The sequence below is a fragment of the Chenopodium quinoa genome, unplaced genomic scaffold (genome assembly GCF_001683475.1).
Source record: "Chenopodium quinoa cultivar QQ74 unplaced genomic scaffold, ASM168347v1, whole genome shotgun sequence".
Classification (NCBI taxonomy): domain Eukaryota; kingdom Viridiplantae; phylum Streptophyta; class Magnoliopsida; order Caryophyllales; family Amaranthaceae; genus Chenopodium; species Chenopodium quinoa.
The window spans coordinates 4250644-4270671 of NW_018744878.1; the positions used below are offsets into that span (position 1 = coordinate 4250644).

A 20028-nucleotide genomic window follows, 5' to 3' on the forward strand; every position below is an offset into this window, starting at 1 on the left:
AAAAGGAAAAAAAAATTAAAAACAATTGCATGCCACTTACAACTCCTTAGAATCTGCCATTATATCAAAATTCTTTAGTTGATTGCACAAATTTTGAATTTTTAGAGGTTAATTCTTGTGAATTTGATGGGTGAAAAATCTTAGGGTTTTGAAATTTTGAGAATTCTAGAGAGAATATAGAGAGAGATTCTAGAGAGAGAAAGATTTTTTGGGAAATTATTTTTACCAAATGATTTTTTACAATTACTGTGGGCAGTAACACGTGGGCCGTAACTACCCAAAATTACCTCCTTATTTCACGCGTTCTTTGTTTTCATCGTAATGTTCTTTAAAATCCACATGTTCTTTGCATTGTTACTGATGTTCTTTCCGCCTTTTTAACCATGAATTACTATTTTGCGTTTCAATTATTAAAGGGTGTCGTTTTGGGGCGTGTGTACGATGCGCATCGTACAACCGTGTGTATAAACCACCCATTAAAATAATCAGGAGCACAATACACTTTACATTCACAAATTTATTAGTCTTGAGGATGTAATGGTCTTATCTTAGGGAGAATATGCATCCAAAATGATTATTTATATTATTAATTTTTATGCTTTTTACAATGAGATTATGAGTGAGTTGGTGACTTTAAGATTGAAAGTAAATTAATTTTTTAGGAAGATCAATAGATAGATGGCTTTCACTAAGAAGACATGGTTTTATACTTTGTGGTCGAGCTTTGATTATATACAAACTAATTCCCATTTGCTTCTACCAATCTTTATATTTCAAGCTTCATGTTAAAATTACACTTAATTTGCTTATTCCGCCTTTTAGGAGATCATATGCTCAGTTCTATCAATATAGAGATGAATTTAGTTCAGCCAACAGCTTTATTACCTCCAATCTTTCAAAATGTAGACAAAAATTACTCAATTGTACAAATTATCCAACATAATGAGCAAAAATCATCCTGTAAATCTCAATCTACTTGTGAGTACCGTGTATTGAAGCTGGACTGAAGGCTAAAATTGATGAAAGGTTTCCTTTTATGTTACACATTGTACAGCAATCTACATCTACAGTCACTAGAAAAGAAGAAAAGAGCAACGAGGGTATGAAGAAGAATACAGAGAAAATTGAACATGATTTTCTTATATTGGCCCATGAGCAACATAAAAAAATAAATAATGGGCGATATTCAGGACATGCCGAATTTGGACAACGCTGACTGAAATATTTCTGAGAAGGCATTAGATGAACTTTGGTCATCGGCTTTGATCTTTATTTGAGCTTTACTTGATGACGTGTTGATAACACACTCTACCAAAAATGTGGATGTATCCTCCGCTTTCTGAGCAAAGAAGAAGTATTTAAAATTAGGTGATTGGCCACCAGAGGCAATGCAGTGTATGGAGTTCACTAGCATGTGCTGGAGAAGGGACTGAGGTGTGGTTAATGCTGCAACACTTTGGGGAGTCACTTGTGTTTCCTGCACAAATTAATAGATACCAGATTCCATTAATCATAATCATGTAAAAGAAACATCAGAATGTTATAAATCTAGCAAAATTAAAGACATGTCACCAACAAGGCAGCTAATGGCAAATGACAGATGCACAACATACATCAATATCAACATCACCACAACAGTTAAGATGATCTAGCCTAGCATAGTATAGGGTAAGAGAAGAGGGTCAAAAATACGCAGCCTTAGCACTCTAACAACAAATATACTGTTTTTTTTTTTCTATTATTATTTTTTACAAAAAGGGTTAAAGGGGGAAAAACAGAATCATATAAATCATAATTTTGTAGTTTTGTTTACAGATGAAATAATGGCTTATTCACTTTTTAAAATCTTATTATTTTCTCTGGAAAACAATATAGGTTGCTTGACCTTTATCTAGAGGAGAAAAAAAAAAAAAAAGAACAGATATCATCCACAGTAAATTTCTGTTATTCAACAAACTCAATTAATGCGTCCCATTTCCAAACAATCAGATCCCTCAAGCTTCATATAAATATGGGTGCAAAACTGCATAGTTAAACAGCAGCATAGTGTTTCACGAACCTGTGATAAGGACAAGGGTAATTGACGCCATTTTTGCTGAAAAGTCCCTGGATCTATAACAGCCTTTGCATTAAGTTTCAGAGGAGGTGGAACAGGAGCAGAGGAAGGTGCAGGTGCAGGGGCAGCGAAGCCTAAGCCAAGTAAATCATCAATAGCCATGCTAGCCTGTGCATCTTGTACCGCTGGCTGTGTATCCAAAGCAACCAAAGGTCCTGAAGATGCATCAATAAGAGGGGCGCTATAACCAGCTCCGTTAGTACTGATAGCTCTACTATCTTCCTTCTCTGTTGTACTAAGAAGAAGATCCTTGTCATTAGCATCAACTATCTGAGCAGGAACCACACTGTTGACAGATTCTGCTCCAATGGATAAATTCCCAAGTTCATCAGAAAATTCAAATGGCCCTCGGTGTTCCTTGTCAGTGAACATGAAAGATGGCTGCAGAAGGAAAACCATGTGGCTTATAAAACCCATAATCACAACACACAATATATCTAGGAACCTTCAGGTTCTAACTTCATTGTTATACTATTGTTAAAAACAATATTTGATGCAACAATAACTTGAGACAGTAATAGCCTGATAGGTACGGATAAATGGATAATAAATGCACAGGGTCAATCAAAGAAAGGAGTTGGACTATTGGAACCACAAACCCAAACAATTGATATGTGAATTGGAACTAGCCAAAAAAAAAAAAAAAAAAAAAAAAAAAAAATTATAAATATGAACTGCTGGGTTGGATGCACTTTGCATATCCCAAGTTCTAATAGCTATAAAAAAAACTAGATCTGACAAATTGGTAACTATCCCTCCCCCAAAAAGCTAGGACCTGGAAGATTTATTGTTCATGTTCAATTCGAGGAAGAATTGTTGTTAAAAGGTCAATGGGCTATGGAAAAGCAGAGGTTAAAAAAAATAACCTTCACACCACAATAATTTTTCTACAAATTCAAAATTTTCATTTACACGTAGTCAGCATATTAACCATCAAGAAATAGAGATTCTAGGAGCTAGACTGCAATTTCTATCAAATAATATTGTTGCCTTAAGGACAGAGTAAACCAATATTCACTGCTTCCATTCAAAAGTATTAAGGCCCGAATTTAGGAACATCACTTGACCATAACATATCATTCCTCCCCCAAGTCATAATTGTGCAAGGAAACAAAAAAGGCATCATTGGCAGAGCCCAAAACCTTCAGAACTATGCACATTTTGCACAAACAGAAGACTTACAAGAAAGTCAAGAGCCTCTTGCCTTTTGTAGACACAAAGCCATTAGATCTATCTCTTTATTAAAAATCATTTTCTGGCAGCAATAATATGAAAAAATACAGCTGAAAATTGGCAGAAGAAAAAGCTACGATGGATGATGATATGTCACACATAAAAGAATCTAAGCTACCTTCTGATATACAACGGATAGACTGTTGAATTCATCAAATATACGATCTTTGATTTCACTGCTCTGAGTATCAGCAAACACTGACACAGCTTGCTTTGGAGGATTCACCACTTTCTCAGCTATAGATGTGCTGTGTTGAAGAAGCCTATAGTACAATAAGGCTCTGTCATGGACATCCTGCAGAGAATTGTATGTTTAATTAAAAGTGCACATACTCAAAAGCTATTTTTGTATATTACTAGGTTTGTGTGGCAGTGTGGCCAATAACAACACAAACCTGGTGAAAATCAGCAATTCCAGCTGCCAATGCTGCTCCCAATGACTTTTGAGTTTCAGGTGGCCTTCTAAAGAAACACTTCATTGATGCTGTTAAAAGGTGCAAACGAACCTATGTAACAACAGAATGGTCAGCTCAAGAATGGAAGTAAGCAAGAATATGGGTAATTGGGTATTTTAGCAAAATAGAGGTCGCAACCAACACTTGAATAATTAAATGTTGGCTATTTCAATTAAGATGTGATTCACAAATTTGCACGAGAAAAAACAAGCAGGCAATTGCATTGTGCATCAAAACCTCGAAATTAAGAGTATTTGAGGTATCATGCTTGTCAAGACCAGGTCGGATTGAACAAAAAAATGAATATTTCTACCAAACAGCATATCCTCCTTACCTCAGCAGAATCTTCTTCTTCCCAGTTTTCAATCATATTTTCCAAAATGTAGGGAGCATCTGCCACGTCCTGTGCATACTCCCCAAGCATCCAAATAAGAGCTGCCTTAGCCTTTGGTTCTTGAACATTCTTGCTACTGATGCTTCCAACAACTGCAATGCAATCATGACTCCATTGGGGATATTTGCGCAGCAAATCTTTGATAAGAACCTGCAAACATCAATTTTGATTGATTTTTAAGACTCGATCCAGCGCCCCAGTTAACTGACTTTCCAGTGGTAATACATTAAGAACGACAACTAGGTACAAACATACATTCAGACCAAAGCCAGTAAGTGTTCCATCATTTTGAATGTACCATTATGAGTACAACTAGCTTGCTTATTATGTTCAGTTAAACCTTTCTTTAGCATGCAAAAACAACTGGCACATATTTTATCCCATCAAGGCAAACACATCAACCAAATAAAAGATGAAAAGTGCAGATTCATGTGTGCAGCCTCTCACATTTTCATTTCAAACAAAAAAATAAGGCATATGTTTGAAGGAGAGCTAAACTCACAAGAGTCTCAGCTGTCACATAGTCCTTTTCCATCTCTAGAAACTGAAGTAGCCTGTCAACAATTGCATTCACATCATACTGCTGCAGGGCTATCTTTCCAACAGCTCGGATAGATTCGCGTGCAATTGGGATGTCAACATTGGCAACATACTCACAAAGCTCCGTTACTGATGCAGACACAAGAAAATTGCTCATAAATGATACATTAAAATTTTTATTTAATTTATCAACAACTTTAATCCCACTTTGCTTAGTAAGAGTCTAGAGTTGTTATTTACCAATCTCGTAAGTATTATCCTCATTTGCAACTGCAGTCAACATTTCAAGCTTCAACTTTTTGACATAAGATGGCTCATTATAGTGGCAATAGAAATGTTTGTAATCTGAAGAAAATAGCATTGGTGCACGCATCACCAACAAATGAAGATGGCTTAACACTGCATAAGACTGCTCAGAACTTCCTGTGTTGGCCAGGGTGATAAGTGGTGCTTTAATACGTTCATACACCTGAAAAGAATATGCAGAGAAACCATATATTGGATAACCCTAAAACAAAATGTGACCCTAAAACAAACATTAAGCAATAGGCTGCAATACTAGAAAGAATAAATCTAGTATCTATTTTAAAGAGATGTCAAGCTTTTTAAAATGCTTACAACATGTTCCGTAATAATATATCAGATCACCACAAAACAATTAATGAAGAATCGTTATACAAAGACACTCCTAACAAAATTGAAATTAACTCGTCCCCTCCTTAAAACCTACAAAACTAATCAAGATCAAACAGCCAAATAACTGCTCACTTCAACAAATAAATATACTACACAACTAAACAGAAAAATATTCCCTCAATCTCATTCAATAGGCTATATTTGGTTAAGAATCATTTATAAGGAATCAGCTTGAAATCAAATCCTAAAAGTAGAAAGAATATTATGAGAAAATCCATAGTTAAATTTGCTAGAAATGAACAGTGGCCTACTATTTTTGGGTATCCTCCAAAATAAGCAAAACTCAGAAAAATAAGAAAGGATAATTTTAGCGTAACCATTATTGCGATATAACTGCTAGAACTAATAATTATGAATAAGCATCCTAACTCAGGTTATATAAAAGAATATACGTATGATTATGAATAAGCATCCTAACTCAGGCTAAATAAAAGAATCTGTGTATACCAGGATAAAGGTACCTGTTGATGAACATCAGTCATGGACATGGTTAACTGCATAAACACCTTGATAGTGGCTAAAACAACTGCACCATTAGCATGCTGAAGTCTATCCTCGAGAAGATTCATGATGTCAAATACTTCACTGTTATCAGATGGCACATATTTGGCAACCAATTCAAGCAAAAGACATTGAGCCCATTCACTGAATTCTCTGATCCTGAATATATAAAGTTGAGGTATGGATTAACAATTAATGTTCCAGCTAGATCACGAACAAAATTGATAGCATAATTTGATTAAACACAAGTTCTAAGATCTAACGTTTCTCCATTAGCCATCACTCCACAGTAAGAGAAAGGTTGTCAAAGATACATATGGAGAAATGAAAACTTTTTGAAGCAGGAGAATTTTACTCCCTGCGTCCTAAAATAGTTTGAACACTTTCCATTTTCACCTATTCCATAACAATTTGAATACTTTCTTGTTCCTATAAATTATCTATTATTCCTTACCTTTCTTTTGGAGACACTATCTCCTTTTCACACCTATTTTTCCACTAAAAAAAACCACAAACTGCCAAATGGCCTCCTAGGGTCTTGGGGGTCCATGGGAAGCACACCTTGGCCTCTTTCCTTTCCGAGCCCAAAAAAGTTGAGAATTGTCCAAAATTGAAGACTATAATCTATGTTTTCGGAAAAATTTCTGGAATTTTTTCCAAAATTGAAGTGAATGTAAGGAGTGTTCCCTGGGGTCATAAAAGTTAGTTTGAAACCATAACAAGCCTAACAGGTATATAAAGTCCCGAAAAAATGAGTTTAGTTCAATTATATGGCTATTTCAAAATTCAAGCACAAAGAGAGCCTAAACAAGGCAAATTCAAGTTAGAATCTTGCAGGTTATCGAGTTTAAATGCATGAAGATCTAGAAATAGTCAATTTCTGAGCTTTAATCCAACTCCTGAAAACCCTATTATAAAATTCAAGTGTATACAGGTCACACATTGTCAAAAGTAAAGATACATGCTACCTTGCTTTTATTGAAGTAGCATACTAAGGGGTCAAAGGCAAAACAGGTATATCCCCACAATGAACAACTCAATATTACCTTAAAGCTCTTGAAACTAAACTTTTAAAAAAAAATTCCTTTCAGAAAAAAGCTCTTAGACCAGCTGCTCCAAAACAGCCTGCTGATCAGAAGCAGCAGACTGTTATACAGTGCAGAAAAAACACAGGAGCACATATATATCATATAAAATCAGCTAATTTAGGTCAATGTAATGCAAAATAAATTTCATATAAAAACACTAGCATATACATATCATATAAAATCAGCTAATTTAGGTCAATGTAATGCAATATAAATTTCACAACCACAATTAAATAAACAATATACCAGTAGTTACCTATTCAAAAAGTAATATATAAGTGGCTTGCTAAGCAAAGCATCTCTCTCCCTAGATGCTTCTTCAGAAGAACTTGCTTCAGCACTCCATATTTCTTGCAGCGCTAATAAACAATTAGCAACAACCTGAAAAAAATGTGTCAAGCCAGAGGTACCACATCATCAAATAAAAACAGGCGAGGCAAGATAAATCACCAAAGCCATGGTAGTCAACACAAAAATTTAGAAGAAACTGCTACAAAAATTAATGTACTCATTGATATTTAAAGGGGCTATATATAACCAGCAAAGCAGAGTACGAATTAGGAGGATAGCTCAAAATAAAAAGAACAAGGGTATTCAAGTTGATAATTGAATCCCATATTATTTGGAACATTAAGCTCAAATACCGGATTGCTGCCTCAGAACTTTTGAATTACATCAGACCATCAGTACATGAAGCAATTAAGTGAGATCTTTCCAGTAAGCAAAAAGTACAGTTCATAATACCCTCTTCCTAAAACAAATTTTTGTTCCAAATGGATTGATAACAAAAAATTGAAATGAATTACGCACAAGATCAAAAGCTCAAATAACAAACAACTTGGTCAAGCCACTAAAACTCTAAGTTTGTACAAATATCCAGATAAAGATACAAAAGAATTTATGAATAATGATCCACACCTGGGTTTCCGGATCATTGAGCATCAGTTGCTTGAGCATAGCAGGGAAATCAGAATCAATGCAGGTTGAAGGAGAAATGTGATACAGTTTCAAGATGCCCATGACAGCTACCATTCTCACATAACTGCTACCATCTTTCAACCCAGAGCCCAAAGGCCCGATTAAATACTCAACCAAATTTGGAACACGCAATGAACAAAGACTTCTCAAGGCAAGCCCACGAATCATTGGATCCTGATCCTTGCAATCTCTTTGAAGAAAGTTAATAGTGAGCAGCGCAAGATCAGGGTTGGACTTGGCATAATTTCCAACATACAGATAACACATTTTCTTCAGAACTATATCAGAGGTGGCAGAGCACATGACCATTTCACTAAAAACTGACGAAACATCAATGCCAATTGTCATGTAAGAGATCACTTTCTTGTAGAGCTCGCGCTTAGAATCATCGACTCCAGGTGCACGACTACCCGCCAGTTGCCGTAGCTGTAGCCTTAAATCTGAAACTTCACTTTTCCTGCAGAAACAGATAATCAAACTCTAATTCACCACACTTATGACGTATTTGGTAACTTTGATCTTTGGTTTCTTGGTTAGAATAGTAATTGACAGCAATTAATGATATACTAATAGAACTACCATGAGAAGAAACAAATAAAACACAGAAAACATTTTAAGTGTCACAACACAAAATTAACAAGCAATATGTTTTCACATTCTTTTCCATACTTGGAAATCTACAAGTATCTACATGTTAATCAGATAAATAAGAATGCAATCGGCTACATTGATATGGGCTTGCTTACATTGACTAAGTTCTCTTAATATAACTTCTCCAACAAGATCCAATGTTTGAATCAATTCCTACAAATTCCTCGTATAAAGCAAGGTCTTTAGGATCACAGACATATAGCTACCACCCAACCAAATCAATCAAAATTCCAAACTCCACAGCAACCAAAACTAACAATACCACTAGTAGTGAGCTAAAACAACGCATGCGATGGACAATTAATCAACCAGCACCCTCTAACTAAGACAGTAATTTTGTTACAACAAAACTACTCCAATAAAACCCTCCATTGCTAAATACAAACACTTTCAATAATATACTACAACAAAGATTTATTAGTCATTGCACTAAAACCCAATGGCAAACAATCGTCAGTCGTATGAAACCCAATTGTTCCACATGCTAAATAAACCCCAGAATTCTCCAAGATCATTACTTTAACAAAAAAAGTTTATCCACACCATCTCACTCCAATATAAGCATTGTATCCAACAATTAGCTAAAAGCAACTAGATTTACAGCTATCCGCAACAATTGAGCGCAATTAAAAGCTCTGATTCAGTAAAATTGATGCAAAAAACATGAAATTTCGATAAAAATTGCATGAATTAAAGCAGCAACGGAGAAAATTCCAACAAATTGCAGAAATCAAAATGCAGAAAAACTAATTGAACAACAAAAGGAAGAAAATTGACATGAGACAAAAATAGAAAGATAGAAATTACCCTGAAGGTTGAGAAGGGGAAGAAGAAGATCGCTGAGATTGATAAGCAGGAGGAGGAGCCATTGTGTCGCCGGCGATGAGAATTCGCCGGCGTCGGAAAAAGCTAGGGTTTTCCGACGATTGATTGATTGAAAGTACGGAAGGATGAATAATTGGAGATCTGTTGATGGGTTCTTCCGATCTGATGACGTTGAATGCTACAAAGAGAACGAGTTGGTGTGTGTCTGTGTTTAGAGTCTGGAAAACGAAGGAAAGTGAAGTTATATTGCCAAGGAAAACGGTGTCGTTTTGTTTTGTTTTTTTTTTTTTTTTTTTTTGGGGAGTTTTATGATTTTGGTCATTGGAGGAAAATTTATTAGTCCGTAGTATTTTCCAAAAAAAAAAGGGAAAAATTATTAGTATGATGAGTGCAAGGCCTCTATTTTGGGTTTTTGATGTTTATACTTAGGGATATTATGTTTTGTATACTGATTGAGTTGAAAATTGAAATCCTCTTCTACTTTGCGTATTAATTTCATACTATTAGTTCATACGAGTATTAAATATAACTTAAGAAGTATTATTTATTTGAATCATGGATACAATTCGAGGAAAACATCTCTCGTAAAGCTCTTGTCGTTTATCTCTGAATCGGCGAGCTTGGAAGAGGAAGAAAAAGAAGAAATGAGCTGGAAAATAGTGAAGGAAAAAAAATTAGCGAAGGATTGATATAATAAATTAAAACAGAAAAATGTACTTCGTATATGACATGGATTAGCAGGATGAAGTAATACGCATAGTGAAACAAGGGATTAAAAGCAATTTCAATTTTATTGAGTAACAATATTCATCAATTACAACTCTTGAACCCTAGTTTTCAAAAAAACTATTTATTAATAAAAATAATTCACCCCCAAAATTAATGTAGTGTAAGCTTAGATTTCCTACGAAGAATACTAAAATTGGATACAAAGAAGAAAATTTGCATGGAATTTGTCTACAAAATTGCTCTCCAAAACTGAAAGCCAATCCATTCAGATTCAAGTACCTACAAGTATTACAATTGATACAGCATATCTGCCAAAACCCAAAATGACCAACTCAAAATATGAGAACAAGCACCAGGCAACCCATTTTTGAAACACTCTTCAAGCAATAGGATTAATCGATTGCAAGAAATTGAAGTAAGCATATTTCATTTCAAATTGCATATCATACCCTGCAAGAACAAGATGAAACCTTAAACATATGTAATCAATTATCCGATACTAAAAATCTAAAGATTAAGAACAATGTGGTTCAAAGTGCTTCTTACAATAGTTGACTGCAATGGTGCGTGGGCTTTGCTTCACATAATGAAACCACATACTAGGCCTGCAATATACAAAAATGTCACATAGCATGAGCAACAATGTAGAGCCTAATGAGTTCTACACAGGATGTCAACATTTAAACAACTAAAACAAGTATTAACCAAGAGATCTAATTGCTACATGTGATCAATGAACGATGGGTTGCAGTATTAACAGGCGGCTTAACAGCTATTACGACTTGGGATAGGGGTACTGACAGTCAAGGACTCGAGTTTAAAGGCTGGAACATATGAGAGATACTCCTCAAGGATTCAATTAGGTGAGGAATAAAAAAAAAGAGAATTTTCAGAAATGGTTAAAATATGCCCTTCATAGTTCATACAGAGAAAGGTAGTTTATCACAGATTTCAATCCAAGAATGCATCTAGGCCTCTAGGGTATCCCTCATTTTTCAGGGGGGGTGTAAGAAGGAAATGATGGTGATCAATGAGATAACTCTGATGATAAGATCAATCACTGATCAACAATACATGAAAACCAATAGGCAATAAAATTGAATAATGTAATATGGAAAGCCTTATTAAAGCTGTTTAAAACTCGAAATAGGTTATAAGCAATAAACTTACTATTGGGAACAATTATGGATCCTTTCTCACCTTTTTTATACTTATTTCAGAAAAATAAGCTCATGCTTACTAAGTTTGGATATGTAAATTCCATGGCCAATAAGTTAGAAGTATATACCATTTATAGCCAATAGGGGCCACCCAAGTTCAACCAAAAGTACAGTAAAAGTTCAGGGCTCAACTAGCAATTTGAAGCAAAACTAGTTCTACTCCATATATTTATATCTGTTCGTATCTATCCTAAAGATAAAAAACGAACCATAGTAGCTAGGCACATTAGATTTAAGTAATGAAACTTACAGGTATAGCATCTCCCCAGCCTTGACTGTACATTGAAATGGCTTTGGCCCATTAAAATATAAAGGAAATTCATTGTGTTCCTTCTCCTCTCTTCCTTTAGGTGGATAAGGATTCACACTACACCAAGGGACATGTCTAATTGGATCATCGAGCTCCAAATTGAACTCTCCTGTATCCTGCAAATATAAAACCAAACTTTAACGCCTGAACCCTAAGAGACCAATTGATAAATGATGCACAAGAAAGTTTTAGAATTTATAGAAACCTGAGAATAGGAGTAGTTTGCAGCTGGGTATGGACGAATGTACATACGATGAACATCTGTGGGTGGCAACAGAAGAAAATGTTTCTCACCAGAAACAACAGCATATAGATTTTCATAATGGTCTTTGTGGAAGGAAGTCTCAGACCGATTGTTACCAATCCAAAGGTTGACAGCCTCTGGAAGACAGCCTAGAGCTTCAGAGGCCCAATCAATGTGCGTATCACAATCTGAACCTAAAACCGAGTACTCAGTCCGAAAGCAATCATTCTGTTGCTGAGCATATGCCACAACATTCTCACTCTTTTCAGAATCAGAGATGAGGCGGAAAGCATCAGGAAAGGACATGCGTTCTACATGTGCAGATGCAAAACAAAGGGAGGAAGAGTCTGCAGGATGAGGGACTAAAGAATCAGCTCGACCATTAGGAGTTAGATGGACAGACACCTCTGCTGACTCAAGGGCTTGACAAAGGTAGTCGTCAGAAGACCATAACGAAAGGGCAGGCCAGTGATCAAGGGCATTGGATATGATGCAAGGCTTGTTGGGAGCCACATAATTCCTAAGAAATTCAACAGGGGAAGGAGGAGAGTTAAGTCGTTCTACCTCGGTAGAGGTACCGAGGCTTAACTCCCTAACTTCCTCCCATAATGTTTCTATTTCTGCTGTGCCAAATCCACACTTTTTCACCATGGATAGTCAATTCTATTGATTGCACAATTATAGGGTTACTTAAAACGACGATTTAGATAGATCATATACTTAATAATAATGAAGTCCCAACACACTCCACCATAAACAGCTTCCTTGCAAATACAAATTACCTGCAGAAATTGGGCATAGTAATTACATGAAAAATACGGAGTACATTTGTAAAACATTAAAATCAAATTACTTAAACCACCAAGATTATACTAAAATGAAATATAATTATATAACAATTCTAAACTCAATTTCAATAACAACTCATCATTTATGTTTTTATGTGACCATTTTTTGTGATCGTGTTAGAGAAAAGCAAAACTTGTATCAAATAAACAAAACAAGTTCTACTAATTTGCTAGAGTTTGTGTGATTACATACAAGTATAAACTAAGCTATAATTTCCAGAAACATAGAATCAAACAAACATACAAGATGGTGATATATCAGATTTCAAACCAACTAATGCAAAATATTTATCAATAACTCAAAAAAATAAAGTGAACTAGATTGGGATTAATAGAATTAAGTTAATAAATATAAAATATGTAATCAACCAAATCAGGTACCTGGACTTGGAGGCGGGGATCCGGTGGCCGGAGGACGGAGCTCCGGCGAGAGGGATTGAGGGAGTATCGGAGTGACCGAGTGAGGAGAAGTCGAATGACAGCGAGGGAGTGTGGGAAAGAGAGCGAATTACTAATTATTGACTAGTAAGTCCGAAACTCATTTTTTGGCATTCTTTGTCAAAGTCTCCAAGAGCAAGTCTGCAAGTACCCTCATGGCGTTTGTTATAAACTCGGTAAATGGAACGGAATGAAATGAACAAAGGGAATGAAAGAGATGAGAGGTTTTTAAGATTTTTTTTTCTTTAAATAAGGTTATTAAGATTACTTATTCAACTCTAGGTTAGTTTATGTATCGGTAATTTCAATAACCATTATTAAATTAAATTACAATTAATTTTTTATAAACAAAATAAAATATGATAATGAAATTAACAAATTTTGATCAAATTAAAGGATTACGAAAAATATGTAGATACAAAAGGAACTGTGCCAAATGCAAAAGGGTTTTGATAGTGAATTAGTGATTAAAATCCAATTGACTAAGGTACAGGACTCAGGACTGAGTAATGAAGAGAGCAGATGGGAGTGGAGGGAGGAGACATGTCAAGACCTCTCAAATTAGTCTGTTTAGTAATGGATGCAATATTTGGTGCAGCAAACAGTAAGCGTAGAATAGCCTCTCAGATAGTACATTAGCAATGCACATACTTAAAATTCACATACCGAGTTAATAAATCCAAATAAACCGATCACAATTACATTGTAATTTTGTTTAAAGGCGGTAAGCAAATTAAACAAAGGAAACTAAAAGGTTGAGCAGTTGACAGTTTCCATTCTACTGAAGTTAGTCTACATTACTCAACAGCAATTAGTTATACATGCAGTCAGTATAACATAAGAGGAAGATTGTCAGTGAGCCGGAATTGATATCTGCTATCTGCTGAGTGCTGATACATTCATGAGGTAAAGAAACACACTGAATTTCCTTGCATTACCTAGGAAAAAAAATTTTAAGCTCGAGTTAGGACGACAATGACCACTTATAGATGCCTCACCAGATGTACTCATGCTGTAAATATGTAATGCAAGATTCAGATTTTAGAAGGTTACAATCAATCCATTTTGGGACTTATATCACTCGATACAGAGTTTGATCAATGGACAGATAATTAATCTAGTTGAAAAAAAAGTATAACATAACTCGAGGAATTGACAGTTTGGAGTCAAGAGTAAAACCGCGGGACTTGAAGGAGTCCACCCGTTTCTTTTATTAAAAAATATAAGGGGAACAAAGTCTAACAAGTTTCACAAAGGTTAACAAACCACAAACTACATACATAAGATATCAACTATAAGAGATTAAGAGGACAAAGGTTACAAATATCACCAGAAAACAGAACTTCTGTCCAGCTTGTTTCTTGACAAGCTGTAGCTCATATACATGATCATGCCATCTGAATTGATGCCCCATATGTTCCCAAAGTGCTGACACTGGCCTATGATTAGCATCATTGTGGTGTAAGCTTTTCCCACCTTCTAGGAATGGTTGAAAAGCTCCACAAACCATATGCTCAGCCGCTCAGGCCAATCCAAGTCTACTACCGAAATTATTAACATAAAACAAGGGCCTTGATTTACCCCACACAAACACCAAGGTGGTTAATTCAGGAAACAATTAAATGGCGTCAAACAAAAAATTGCACCCCTGTGCAATTGCATTTGGCTTGATTCTTGGTGTATCACCGGTTGCATCAATTATCTATTGATGCAGACGGCCTGGCATCACTAAGGAGCATCGAAACAGTCACCATCATCATTTTAGTACAACAATCCTACAATGCATCGCTGATTTCTGTTTTTCTCCTCAATAACTTGCAGCTTAATGCACCCCACAATCTTCAAAATCCCTGAAAGCATCGAGCAATAACAAATTATGACATATCAAGGAGCAGGAGTGGTAAAATGCACAAAGCACTTTTAATGAGCTCCAAAGCTGTACTCATGCAGTCATGCTGTATGTACATTGTCATAAGACTAACACACATTGAAATCTGACTAAGAGTGGCACAAGGGTAAACATGTACAGCAAATCTTAATTTTTCCCTGTAATAAACAACTTAGTAACCCAAAATACAGATTCATAAAATTCAGCTTATCAAAGGAAATAGGCATAATAATTCAAGTGAAATTTTAGAAGCCTATAGTTTGCAGGATCACCTTTGTGAGGTTAGCATGGATTAGTTCCTCTGATTTGAGACTATTATTCAAACGTACAATTCTGTTGTTATCAGTATATGGGAAGAGCTGCAATAAACAATAGCAGTGTCAAACGACTAATTGAGTAGGATGAGAAATGGAAAATGCAATTCAATTAAACTTACAGCAGCATGGAATTGTTCATCAGAAAATCTTTGTTCTGGTAGACATCAGTCGCGTTAAACCAACAGAAAAACGAAGAAGCAGACTTTATTTGGTTCTCACTTATCACAATATAACGCCTAAAAGCTGCCCAAATGTGAAGATATGATTAGTGTTGATTCTTAACCAAGAACAAACTGTAGAAAATGCATCACCTACAGAGCAAGTCTGACAATTGTGTCCTTCCTTCTCTTCAGTCTATGTCCTTTCAATTTCATTCAACAATATAATCTAAACTTAATATCGAATGTACTCATCAATTCAACTTACCTACATATTATGTTTTACATTGTACTTAATAAAGTCATGCATACCTTAATCGAAGGAAGTCAAAATGCCAAAAGTTTACTATCCCATATTTAAATTTCACATTAAACACTCAAACATAAAATTATATAGAGACAAAATGCAGGTTTCAGAAACTCACAATATAACATTGGGAATATGTTGGAGAAGGTGGCAATCTTGGCCATTCGACTTCTCATATCTTTCTTTCATATCTGGACAACTGCTTATACAAAGCTTTTGTAAAGAGGTAAGGCCTAATAATGATAGTGGAAGTGACACCATTTTTGGACAATCAACAATCTTCAGCTCACGCAACAAGGAGAGGTTGCTCATCTCTTCTGGGAGTTGTTTCAAGGTGTTGAAATGACTGATTTCAAGTTTCTGAAGCGTGGTTAAGCAAGCAATGCTTTGAGAGAGCTCTTCTTCCAAGTCACTATCACCGCCCTCAATTATCAGTGTGTCAAGGACAGATATATTTCCCACTGATATGTTTTTCAAGCTTTTGCACTTATAAATTTGGAGATGTCTAATGGGATTTAACGACTCTATCATCAAACTTGTCAGTTCGTTGCAACAGCCTATTTGTATACTCTGTAGATTAGTGAACCTACTACTGATTGACAGAGATAGAAATATCCAACTTTTAATGAAGTAAAAAGAGTTGTCGAAGAAGAAGATGCTTCCTCATCATCAACTGATGTCAGATTGGATTCAAACACCTTCCAATTGATTACTTGAGCCCTTAATGACTCCAGCTTTGGCGCTAGAGGCATTGACATCAACTTGGAGAAGTGATCAACTTCATTTTCAAAAGACGAGGAAACAACAACTGCCTTGGCTCACCATCATTATCACCCTTTGATGGTCTTGTCCACCCCTTTAGAGACATCAAACCCAATAATTGCAAGTCTTCTAAAGATGGGTAGTAGACATCACAAACCGAAATGTCATCTTCATATTCTACATACTCCAAGCTATCAATTGAAGAAAGATAAAGTTCTTTGAGATGAGGCAGCCGACTCATGTGAGGGAGAACTCTGCAATTTCTGCAATACTCAATACGAATGAAAACAAGCTTAGATAACCCATCTAACCATCTACGTGGCATCTCAACTCCTTTGTACTGCTGAACAAAAATGTTCTTAAGATTTGGAGGCAGTTGCAAGGACATTAACATTCTATCCAATTCACCGAAATCTGCAGGAGTAACTTCCATGGATCCAAACATTAACTTAAGACGTACCAAATGCGTATTGTCCTTCAAATTTGCCCTCTGTGCTTCCACAACAGCATCACTCCGCCACTTGCTGAATTCAAAATCCACATTTTCACTAATGTTCAAGGGTGGCAATGAATCTATACCATTGTTTTTCCCAACTATAAATACATCTAACTCTTTCAAAGCTGTCATATTCGCGAATCCTGTTGGAAAATCTCTTAAACCGCTATAAAGAATTTCCAAGTGCCTCAGGCTGTCCAATTTACAAAAATCTCTAGGCAACTCTCTAAGATTAAAGCATCTCAAAAGATTCAGTGTTTGCAGATTCTGTAATCTTGTTATATTATCAGGAAGACATTTTATAAGATCGTTTCTTGCAAGATTAAGGTATCTCAGGTGTCTCAACTTCCCTATAGAATTCGGAACCACAGAGATCTTCTTACCCTCTAAGTCTAAGACACGCAAAGACTGAAATTTCAAAACCATCATTTCAAGAGATGATGATTTGATAGCAATATTAACATTGAATCTTAACAGTATCAATGACCGTATCCTCCTAGCAGCAAGCAAAGACACTGGAGCTTCCCATTCACCATCTTCTAACTTTTCCAATTTAGCACTCACATGTATAAGTTCATCAGTTGACGATATCTGGTCTAAAGGCTCAACCAATTGTTTCATCTCTTCACTAGCTATATCTTGAGCCAAGTCGTGTACTAAATCGTGCATTTTGCATTTGAAGTTCCCTTCAGCATCTTCTCTAGGACCTTGAAATAAGCTCCTCCCCAACAATTTCATAAAGTATTTCTCTCCAATACCTGTGCTTGATTGCTCAAAATATCCTTGCGCCATCCAGAGTTTTACCATATGATTCTTACTATATTCGTAGTCCTTTGGGAACAACGAACAGTAAGAAAAGCATTGCTTTAATGCCGGTGGCAAGTAGTCATAACTCAATTTCAACACTTGCATGATACCATCTTCCTTCCCCTTTGCCTTTGAGAGTCGAGCATCTCTAATTTGTCGCCACTCTTCCTCACTAATATCAGGTAGAAGGCTTCCAACAACCTTGATAGCAAGGGGAACATTTCCACAGCTATCGACAATCTCCTTCCCTAACTGAGTCAAATAAGAATTATTACTCTCTTCTTGCTCTGATCGGAATGCTAATTTTTTGAAAAGATTCCAGGACTCTTCTTCAGTTAGAAGTCCCAGATTGTGGGCTTCTGTTGTCCCAACAGCTTTTGCAACATCAGCAGAGCGTGTTGTTACAATAACTCTACTTCCAGTTGCACCACATTCAAGCAAACTTAGAAGATCCAACCATCTATTCCAACTTTCATCCCATACATCATCTAAGACAAGAAGATACTTCTTACCCTCAACCGATTCTAGGATGCATGATTCAATCGCGCTAAATAAGAGTCTATCAAAATCATCTTTACCGGTGAAGCATTGGTAAACTCTTCTAATTACAGTGTTTTGATCACCTACCTCAGGTACACAGACCCATTTAGTAAGATCAAAATGGTTCTGAACACCCTCATCATTAAAAACCAGTTGAGCAAGAGTAGTTTTTCCAAGACCTCCAAACCCCACAATTGGAATCACAGTAATCCTTTTCCCATCAAATTTAGGATCAAAAAGCATTTCAGTAATTATTTTTTTGTCGTTTTCCCTACCAGTGACATATTCTTTTACATGAGAGCCTGATTCTCTATTCCTCATGAAGCGAGCCCTGAGTGATTGTGGTTCACCTCTATGATCACGATAGGCATTCAGGTTTAAACCAGCAATATCTGAATTGATTTCATCAAGTTGTTGGCGAATAGACTTGATTTCTCTAGATATTTTCCAGTTAAAACAAAGAGTGCCTGAGCTCGAGAAGGGAATACAAACCTGCTTGTTCATTTTCACCTGTTTCTCCCGGTCAACAGTGAGGACAAGATCAAACAAGTCATCAACTTGGTAAAGCACCATCCTCAGCCTCCGAAGCCACTCTTTGATGGCATAATCTCTGCCACCTGGCTCTTCATGGTTCCTCTCAGCATCACGAACTCGAGCTTGGATCAACTTGATGGTTTTCTCAAGCTTCTTCAAATCGTCTCATGCACCCCACCAGGATGCAGCCTCTTTTATGGCTGCTTTACCCAAGGCTTCCAACACTGTTCCAGCTAAGTTGAAAGCAACCCCCTCTGCCATTTTTTTTTTTTTTTTTTTTTGGTGAGTTGTTTGGTTAGTATTTCAATCCCTTTTCTCTCTATCTCTGTGAGGAGTTGTAAATGTTGATGATGGCCAAATTATGGACTTTGCTATATTGTGTATAAAATAATATGTGAATGTTCACTGGTGAGAGCAGTGTGAAACCAAGAAGGCTATTTATTTAAACATCAATAACATATACAACCTATTACAAAGTATTATTAATTTGAACTAGTCTTTGGGTCTGAGCTACACACCTGATTAGATTATTGCATGAGCTATTTTTGTGCATTAATGTCATGATCAATATCTCCTGTTAGTTCATTTATATACTGTTCAAGCTTAGAATATTTGATTATTGAGATCACAGTGCAACTTTTCAAATGAGAACTTTCAAACTACCAAACTATTAGACCACTTATTCTGAAAGATGCAATTCAAAGGAAGATAAACAATTATACGACAATAGATGTTATTTCGTTGAACTTAAGAGTAATGTGTGAATAAAATGATCAGGTTGTGACTATAAATAGTGTGATTAGTGTCATATAATGCTTACCAAGGTAGACAAAATTATCCACTTTAGGCTATAAATAGTGTGATTAGTGTCAATTTCTTTTGTTATTTTCATCATTCTTTTCTTTGTCAAATTGGGGTGGTAGAGTTTAAGGGGTCGATGCACCTTCTCTTGT

General features: G+C 35.9%; 3 protein-coding genes and 1 long non-coding RNA gene across 4 annotated transcripts; all 4 read right to left on the reverse strand.

Annotated features, from left to right (window-relative positions):
* Window positions 1-913: 913 nt before the first annotated feature.
* Window positions 914-9754, reverse strand: LOC110705628 (beta-adaptin-like protein A). The gene is made up of 11 exons (XM_021883529.1): window positions 9460-9754; window positions 7942-8458; window positions 7280-7404; window positions 5896-6094; window positions 4979-5207; window positions 4701-4867; window positions 4139-4348; window positions 3745-3855; window positions 3468-3644; window positions 2060-2497; window positions 914-1477 (listed from the first exon to the last, which is right to left on the reverse strand). The coding sequence occupies exons 1-11, from the start codon at window positions 9519-9521 to the stop codon at window positions 1187-1189; spliced, it is 2526 nt and encodes an 841-aa protein (XP_021739221.1). The 5' UTR covers window positions 9522-9754; the 3' UTR covers window positions 914-1186.
* A 495-nt stretch (window positions 9755-10249) lies between these two features.
* On the reverse strand, window positions 10250-13617 carry LOC110705629 (jmjC domain-containing protein 7-like). The gene is made up of 5 exons (XM_021883530.1): window positions 13210-13617; window positions 11942-12762; window positions 11677-11852; window positions 10753-10811; window positions 10250-10656 (listed from the first exon to the last, which is right to left on the reverse strand). Exons 2-5 carry the CDS (start codon window positions 12629-12631, stop codon window positions 10586-10588), a joined length of 996 nt encoding a protein of 331 aa, XP_021739222.1. The 5' UTR covers window positions 12632-12762; window positions 13210-13617; the 3' UTR covers window positions 10250-10585.
* An 833-nt stretch (window positions 13618-14450) lies between these two features.
* LOC110705631 lies at window positions 14451-15708 on the reverse strand. Its single transcript, XR_002508111.1, has 3 exons — window positions 15591-15708; window positions 15427-15513; window positions 14451-15116 (listed from the first exon to the last, which is right to left on the reverse strand). It is a non-coding gene; the product is annotated as an uncharacterized LOC110705631 (long non-coding RNA).
* A 771-nt stretch (window positions 15709-16479) lies between these two features.
* On the reverse strand, window positions 16480-19676 carry LOC110705630 (putative disease resistance protein RGA3). The gene has a single exon (XM_021883531.1). The coding sequence runs from the start codon at window positions 19112-19114 to the stop codon at window positions 16694-16696; it is 2421 nt and encodes an 806-aa protein (XP_021739223.1). The 5' UTR covers window positions 19115-19676; the 3' UTR covers window positions 16480-16693.
* Between the last annotated feature and the right edge of the window lie 352 nt (window positions 19677-20028).